This window comes from Vitis vinifera, chromosome 13 (assembly GCF_030704535.1).
Source record: "Vitis vinifera cultivar Pinot Noir 40024 chromosome 13, ASM3070453v1".
Taxonomy (NCBI): domain Eukaryota; kingdom Viridiplantae; phylum Streptophyta; class Magnoliopsida; order Vitales; family Vitaceae; genus Vitis; species Vitis vinifera.
The window spans coordinates 23,656,605-23,666,005 of record NC_081817.1 but is presented as its reverse complement, the minus strand read 5'-3'; the positions used below and the strand labels follow the sequence as shown (position 1 = coordinate 23,666,005).

Here is a 9,401-nt window from a genome sequence, read left to right as displayed (position 1 = left end):
TATTGGCTTTCATCCCAATCATCATGAACCTACAATCTTTTTAAAATGCACCATTAATTTCTAGTCATATTATAGTTTTTCTATATGTTGATGATATGATTATTACATTTGATTATGTTGATGAGATTATAGAGTTGATATTAGATTTGACTTCATGTTTTGAAATGAATTAGGATTTGCATTCTTTACGATACTTTTTAGATATTGGGGTAGCTTCTTTTTTGAAAGATTATCTTATCTCACAATCTAAGTATATAGTCTATATTCTTGATCATGCTTGACTTACTAATACTAAGACTATTGATACTCCTCTTTAGGTTAATGTTTGGTATTCTTCTTTTAGTGGTAACCGACCCCTTGTCAAGCCTTACTTTATATCGTACTATTGTTGGCAACTTAGTCTATCTTACTATTACATATATGAACATTGCTTATGTTGTTAACATTATTAGTCAAATTGCTTCTCTTACTACAATTCATTATGTTGTTGTTCTTCTTATTCAATAGTATCTCCAAGGTGCTTTATTTTAAAATCTTTTACTTATGTCCACTTCCTCTTTAGAATTGCATGCATATGTTGATGCCGACTAGGTTAGTGATCCCAAAGATTGCAAGTCTACCACTAAATTTTATATATTTTAGGGTGATTCTCTTATTTCTTGGAAGAGCAAAAAATTAACTATCATTTCTTGATCTTCCATACAAGCTAAGTATCATGATATGATGTCTACTACCAACGAAGTAGTTTGGTTACACTGATTTTTTGTTTATATGAGTGTTTCTCTTTCTTGTGGCATTCTTATGTTAACCACTTGATGTGGGTATTTCTTTTTCTTATCTCATTCCTATATCAGTTGGCTAATATGAGTATTTTTTTTTTTTCACTCTTATGTATTGTGACGACAAAAGTGTTATTTTGATTATTACACAACTCTGTCTTCATGAAAGGACCAAATATATTCAAATTGATTGATACTTCACTCATCATCATTTTCAAAAATGTTTTTTTTTTTTGTTTCTTCTTTCCCATAAATTACAAACCTATATACCAAGTCGCATTCACTTCTATGTTTCCAGTTTTTGGTTAGCAAAGTCTCGATGTTTTTTTACTGTTGTAAAATTATTTATTTTCTATATTATTATTATTATTTAGGAGTATAGATGAATTAATACTTTCCTTTTTATTTTCTTTGATCGTGAACCTATTTAAATTCTATTCTTATTATACTTATATTTCAAATAATCATAATAAGCACCCCGTATATTTTTTATCCCATTGTTTATGATTCTTTCTAATCACACAATGGGTAATTTAATTGATTCACTAATATCAATAAAGCTACTTAAAATCACCTTTATCTTGGATGAAGTATTTTATGTAACAATCATAATAAAATAATATCAATAAAGCTACTTAAAATCATAATAAAAATCGCCTCGTTAATATTTTATGTGAAGTAATCATGCCTGGACCCAGATCCAGATTATGATCACGTTGAATGGCTCAATAAACAGTGATATGACACTGAGTTGTGTCTAAATAATAATAATAATAATTATAATTGGGTGCGAAAACCACATGTACAGCATAATAATTGGGCATCTTTTTCAATATGGTGGTATTCGGCAGCTTTTGGAACAACAGTATTCCATATGCAATCAAGCATCCTTCTATTAAGATATTATTTGAATTCCATATCCAATCTAGAGGCAATCAATAGCAAAGTTTCATTTGCCGATTTTTCGCCAATATTTCGGGATTGCAACCCAAGACCAAATGTTGGCCTTAGATGACTACTAGATCATAAGTCATCATAAAAACAAAATATTAAAAAGACATTTTAATAAATAAATTAATTATAACTATTTTATAATTAAATAAATTTTTTTTATTTAATTGATTATAAAAAAATATAAAAATTATCATAATAATTTTCTTCATAATTTTTTTTGTTATTAATATATTAATTAAATATTAAAAAATTATACATATATCAATATTTCTTTTATATCAATATTTAATTTTTTATAATTAAATGACATTTTAATCCTATTCTCATTTTTATTGGATTGGATTCGGTCAACTCACGAAAGCATCCAAACTTCAACTCCAACAAATACTTTTTTTTTTTCTTTTTTTTTTTTATCTTATTAACATTTTTCTGATATTTTTATAAATTGAACCACCGACATGTTTTTGTAATATTTGAAATTTTAATTCTTGATAACATCTTATCACCGAATCTAGTTTAGTCCCACTTATTAAACATGTCATTTTATAAATCAATCTATGGATACCTCCCGAGAGCTCCACTGAAATAAAGACAAATTAATATATAAACAAAGGTTGGTGATCGGCAGAGATTGCGACTTTTAGAGTAAATAGAAAGATCCTAACAGCCACCCCATATTTGAATATACAATACAGCATAAAAAATATATGTGAATTTGGTGGCAAGGCTCAACAACTGACCCTGTGCACACCTCTTGCTTATATCATGTTCTATATAAAGGATGAAGTTTGATGGTAACGTGGAACCAATACATTGATATCATTTAGAATTAAAAATAATTTTAAATAATAAGTAAAATTAATTAATTTATTTTTAAATTTACATTTTTACTTTTATTTTTGAAAAACGAATTTGATTGATTCTTTCAAAGCATCTGCTCCTCGATAGTATCTATCGATCCTTTCAAAGTTAGAATAAAGAAGGAATCACTCGATTTTCAAGATGATATCATACAAACCCTTTTTATACTAATAACTTCTTACTCTATTTATTTCAGTATCTAATCAAAGTTGAAATTTTTTTTTTATAACTTCATTGAAGATTTATCCTAGTTGTTTTCACAATCCCCTTTACTACTCCACTACTTTTACTATCATTTAATCGCATTTATTCTAATTATAATTTATAAGGATAAATATATCAATTTAATAATTTAAAATATATTTTAAATTAATTTGATTAAATAATTAAAGAAAAAATTAAGTAATAAATTTTAAGTTAATAACCTGAGTATAATTTAATTTAAAATCAATTTAAGTCATTAAATAATAAGTATTAAATTTTATCAAACACTCTCTTCATCTTCATGTCTCTCCATCAACATTTTTTAGTTATATCATACACTCTCATTGAACTATACTCTCTGGTTTATGAAGATTATAATAAATTAATTTAAAACACTAATATAACAGGATGATTTAATTTAAACCATTGAATATATTAAGTGTATCACTACGTGCAGAGCTACAGAGTTGCATCAATATTAACCATGGCCTTCAAGAAGATGCTTGGATTACTTATGTGTGGATTTTTCTGCTATTGTTTTACCTAATGGTGAATCTCACAAGAAAGCAGTCTTAACAGCCGAGGAACATGTGAGACCAAATTAACCAAATAAGTCAATTGAACTTCAGGGAAATATCCTTTGCACAAATTTACCAAGTTCTACCACATCCAAAATCTAAAAAGCTTAGATCACATTCACATCTCAGACTGAAGGACACGGGTCCTCTATACAGGGGAAATAGGCTCAATGAATAATGTCTTTACGTGATCCTTAGTCTCACGGTCTTGAACACCATACCCGTCCCGATAATACAGATACATGCATTGAGCCATCCTAGGAATGTCCATTGCCATTCCAATAAAAGTTTGGGAGAAGGGAGAATTCAGATTTCTCTCTTCATTCATCTTCTTCCATGTTTCATCAATCAAGAAGCCTATGTATTTGCGGGCATCGTCTTCAGAAGCACTAGTTTCATACATGTAACATTGTATGGATTTAGGAACATCTCCTCTTTTTAACTCATCCTGAGAAAAAATATATGTATCAGTATTATTATTATTATTATTAAATGATGGATTGGTAGTATAGAAAATAAACTAAAGCAATCTCTGATAATTAGGCTGCATACAGATGATGTCCCAAGATCATCTGAAAGACGGAAAATCATTGATGACCAGCGGATTATATCGCTGAATCTCTCTAAGCATCCCAAGGCCTCCTCCGTCATTGGATTTGTGATGAAAAAATAGGCATGAACTAGTGTTAGTGGACCTGATATTGAAATCCAGGCATTGTTGATGTACTCCTGTAGAGATGGCATATAACCTTCGTGGTACCATTTCGCCTCCACTAAGTAGGATTTACTTAAATCTGCCCACTGAAGAATTAATTATATAATCAGTCAAAAACATATTTTGCACAGGAAATTTCGTCAATTTGATTATAGAAAGATGACTGAATTTTTAATCTGAAATGTTACCGCTTTTCTGAGATATGAAATGATGTTGAGATCGTGTTCTTTAAGAACATCATAAGCGGTTTCATTAGTGAAGTTGTAGAGAGCAAGGAAACAGATCTTCATGTATTGTGGAAGTTGCTCCATTGCATTGATATCCCATCTGACAGTGGAAACAAAACTAGCATCCCAACCTCTATTAAATTAAAAGGACAAGAAGTACACAGAAACCACCAACCTGTCAACAGCATCTGTAAAGAGCTCAAGTTCATCCAATGTCCCATAAACATCATAAACATCATCAATTGTTGTTATCAGCGAAATGAGTTTTGTTAACATTCTCCTGCAATATCCAAACTGAGGTTCAAATATAAATCCCACAGCCCAAAGGAAATTCTCCACCAATCTGTCCCTAGCAAAGCTCGATTTTTCTGGGAGGCGTGTGCTCGTCCACCACCTGCATTTGTAAGGCCCAAAAGAGGGAATATCAATATTAGAATTCGATAATACTTTGTAGCTGCTAAACTATACATGAAAATGAGAATATGCTCATTCCTACATTGATGCATGTTTTAGATCCTCCTGGTATGTTGCTTGCACCATATTGTAATCCAGTTTAGCAAGCTCAAGTAAAATGGGATTCATGCCCTGGCTTCTCTCATATACATCTATGAACCATCTTGCCTCTAGCCTTAGCATTCTCCAGTGCAGCGGAAGCTCCATGGCATGGTTTATTATCGCAGTAAGATCATTTTGATCTACAGTCCGCTCAAGGTACTCTTCAAGAAAATTTCTTGTGAAATCTCTAGCCTCTTCTAGGATATTTTCACCTTCTACGGAAAGGTATGAAGCTTCATACAAGCATAGAATTCCCTTGATATCTTCATTAAGCCATGGCTTAACAGTCCCTATCTTGTTTATGAAAATATGGAAAACACCTGCAACATTCAATATGACAATAATTATGCTGAAGTATAAATATGTCGCACAGAATTTATAAAATCCCAAAAATCGTGTGCTCTTTATGCTATTCTCATTAGGCAACTAATTGATCTAGTGCTTCCTATATATGCTGTTTTTCCTGGTAGATCGTGTACCTCTTTCCGCTGCCTGAAAAAATTATTAAAACAGTAGAGAAGACTAAATTTAAACCTAGGACTCGGTAGTTTCTAATACCTTGAGGAACATGGTAGCCATGCTGTCTTAGAAGTCTAAATTCAAGAGCTGTGGCATATAAATCTCCATTTTTCCATGTATCATTCCTATTGTAGTTGTTGTATATGCTATGCAATATTCTCTTTATTTCTTCCCCAAAGTGATAATGTATTCCAAGCCTTTGCAAGGTATCGATTAGCTCCAGTTGATGCAAAGGTTCCCCGACTTGGCCAAGCATTATCTTTACATCTCCCTTAAGCTTCTCCAATTGTCTTGTATATGTTTCTCCCTGCATATAAGACACTATATCCGTCAAAAAATCAAGTTGAGTCCATTAATGAACAATAGTACTAAAAGTTAGCACCTACCACATAATCACTCGTTAGTGACTGGATATAATCATGGTCCCAAATTGAAGGTTGGTAGCTTGCGGTTCGCCTCACAATCACAGCAGGTTGGCTACTAGTTTTAGCCCCACCCGTGCATTGGACTGGACCAGAAATGCAAACACCCTGCGATTTTCCGCGGCAGAAGCGGCTTGAAGGTTGCAGTCTTGTAAAAGTGAAAAAAGGGTTTGAAGAAAGCGTCAGAAGAGCCATAGGAGTGGGACAAGCTGGATCACATTGCCAGCAGCTATATATAGAATTTGTGGTCGTGTGCTCCCATGTTTGCTGTAAGATTAAGCAATAGTATTATGTCAAATTTGCAATAATGCTAGTAAGATTTATTCCAAGCTGAATCTTCGTGAGATTGTATAAAGTATACCCAGCTTGTCGGCCTTTAGATAAGAGTCTCAAAGCATATTGTATTGATTGGGTCATAACTATCTTTTCATAGAATAAAATATTCAAAAAGAGTTTTATTATTAGGTTTGTTTACAAAAGTTTTGAAAAACAGTTTTTTAATATTTTAAAAATAAAAGCATGTTTGGAGATTTAGAATGTTTTTAACTTGTGTTTTTAAATATTTCTTAAAAATAACTTTTATCTGTAATTATTTATTTTTAATAATTCTCCATATTTGTATAATTTTTTTAAAATTTCCTTAAAAACAACATAATTAAAACATATTTCTAGAAAAAAAAATCTTATTTTCATAACAAGTTTCTTGTTTTTAGTACAAGCTCTTAAAAAAATACCAACTTTGAAGAACAGAAAACTATTCATACTATTTCCAATATGTTTTAAAAGAAGAAAAATGATATATACATTGTAAAAGTAAACATTCATGAAAAAAAAAATTAACCTAAATAAAAAATAAATTAAAGTAAAATATTTCAACTTGTTTTTTGTGTTTCTAAATGTTTCCTAAAAATATTTTTTATCTATGCTAATTTATTTTTAATAATTCTCATATAATTATTTTTTGAAATGTCTCCTAAAAATTGTTGATTATTATAATTAAAATATGTTTTCAAAAAATATCTTATTTTTAGAATAAGTTTTTTGTTTTTAGAACAATTTTCAAAAAATTACCACGTCTTTTTAAGTCTAGAAAATAATTTTCTATTTTGAAGGATAGAAAATTGTTCAAACTATTTCGAATATGTTTTGAAAGAAGAAAAATTATATATACATTGTAAAAGTACACATTCATGGAAAAAAGAAATTTAAATTAAGTAAAAAATTTATTAAGTGTTAAAATAAAAATAATGGTTTCATGAAAAATAAAAGAAATGTGGGAAAAGAAAAATAAATAGTAAATAGATATAAGCTTTAATAAAACTCCAATAATTTTAGCAAACTTTTAATTGTGCTTCTCAACTTAATGTTATTTTCTTAATGACAATTAAGCGAATCTTTTTCTAACTAATTATATAATTAGTTAACACAATTTTTATTACAATAAATTATGGTATTTTTAGGATTGTTAAATTACTACTTTTTTAAATTAGTAACTTTAAAATATTTTTATTTTAATTAAATAAAATAAAAGGACACATTATAATAAAATTTTTAGATACTTTAAAATGTAAAAATAAGTAGATTTAACACTTAACAATACTCAAGCAATATATGGAGTCTAACTTAAAGCATGCTATATGATATATTGATATGATATATTGATAGAGTACATGATTATCATTTCATAAAATAAGATATTCAAAAAAATATTATGGAGAAGTAAAAGAAAAGTAATGTAATATAGATACCGTAAAGGTAATGAATGGAAAGGGGCAAAAAAAAAAAGGGAAAAGTTAAAATAAACTTAATAAAAAATTGAATTAAGTGATGAAATCAATTTACTAATATTACAAGAATGAGAATTAAGATTGGTTTCATGAAAAATTAAAAAAAAAAAATTAAGCATTTTTATTCGATGATAGTTGAAAGAGTCTTTCTTGAATTTTAATTTCATAAGAAAAAATGATGCAAGTATTTAATTAAAATTTTAAAATTATTAGAAAAGTGAATGTCAAATTATTGTTAAGCACCTAAGGATTAAATAAGATTCTTTTAATTTGAGTTGATTCACACTCATCTACTTAACAAACTATAAGAAGTTCATGGATTTGATTGAGCAACCTTAATTATTAAAATAGAAAAATATTTGGTATAATCTTAGGTTTAAGTGGTAAATTTCAGAATAAAACAACTTAAATTTGAAAATGATTTTTTTTTAAAAATCTAACTTTAAACTAAAAATATAACATTTTTTGAATGAAAAACCACTTTGATTAATTTAAAAATGATTTAATACACTTCTCATAAATTTATCACTCTTATTATTATGTTGTTCATCTTAATTCAAATAAATTAATTAGAAATAATAAATAAATTATAAATAATTGATAATAAGCAAACTAATGGATTATCCAATTTGATTCATCATAATACTTTTTTTTAACCAAAACCATTTAGGGTATGTTTGATTGGAAAATGCAAAAAATAGACAAAAAAAATTCTTAGAAGAATCATTTTCCCATGGTTGGATGATATTTTTCAAAATTTTCATGGATAACAAAATTCTTTGTTTTTTGTTTTCTCTTAATTTCTACTTTATTTTTTTCAAACTTTTTGGCAACCAATTTTAATAAGAAAATTAATAAAAATAAATTTTAGAATAAAATATCACAACAAGAATTATTAAAAAAATTATATAATATCAAGAGTTCATAATAAATAAAAATATTTTATTATCTAATTTATTTCACTATTTTTTATTTTTCATTAAAACCATGCATTTAAAGAAATATAATCGTACTTTTGGTTTTTTTGGTAATCCTTGAATGGAAAAATGCTTCTTATAAATTAATTAAATAAAAGAAATTCAATTTCAACATAAATTAATTAAATAGAATTTGATTCAATATATTTCTTATAAATGAATTAAAATGGAGTTTTGTTAGAAATTTAAATTTATTAAATAAATGAACTAACAATAAATATTTTGATTTAAAAGAAAATAGATTTTCATCCTTAAAAAAAGATTTAAATAATAAAAATCTTTATTTTGTAAGAGCTATAAACATGAGATAAAAAAATGTTATAAAATTTTAAAATCCACTTGTCATGATTTGCATTAAGTGGTTAGCTAGATCTATTTTACTAAATAAAGTTTAGTGGTTTTGAGTTGGTATTTAGAACATTTAATCATCACTTACATGCCAACAATTAAAAAATGATAATAAAAATAGTGATGCATGTAAAACCATCTATCACTTAAATTACTCAATGATATCTTCATCTATCCCTCAAAAACTCATGCACCATTTTTAAAATTTGTGAGTCAAACTTTTGTACAACATCACTCATTTATTAACTAAAGTGGTAAGTTGGGATATTATTCTCATTGCATTAATCATGTAATAAATTATTCAAAGTACTCTAACATGTAGATTAATTGGTTTATAGGGATTGATTTGTGAAAGTTAGTGTATCTTATTAAGAGCATGCAACTAGGAATTCTCTTGAGAAATGATGTACCATATGAAGAAATTTGGAGTTATCATCACTATATGCAAAGAAATATGAAAATTGATGTACGCTAT

The 9,401-nt window shown here is 27.7% G+C and overlaps 1 protein-coding gene across 1 annotated transcript in view; it reads right to left on the bottom strand.

Moving 5' to 3' along the window:
* Window positions 1-3,399: 3,399 nt before the first annotated feature.
* LOC100266981 ((-)-alpha-terpineol synthase) overlaps window positions 3,400-9,401 on the bottom strand; it is a 55,847-nt gene continuing 49,845 nt past the window's right edge. The window contains exons 2-8 of the mRNA XM_002267417.4: window positions 5,779-6,081; window positions 5,432-5,699; window positions 4,815-5,193; window positions 4,494-4,712; window positions 4,280-4,418; window positions 3,929-4,177; window positions 3,400-3,824 (exon numbers count right to left, since the gene is read on the bottom strand). Coding sequence (XP_002267453.1) covers window positions 3,525-3,824; window positions 3,929-4,177; window positions 4,280-4,418; window positions 4,494-4,712; window positions 4,815-5,193; window positions 5,432-5,699; window positions 5,779-6,009 — 1,785 coding nt within the window. The 5' untranslated portion in view covers window positions 6,010-6,081 and the 3' untranslated portion in view covers window positions 3,400-3,524. The remainder of the gene's footprint in view (window positions 3,825-3,928; window positions 4,178-4,279; window positions 4,419-4,493; window positions 4,713-4,814; window positions 5,194-5,431; window positions 5,700-5,778; window positions 6,082-9,401) is intronic.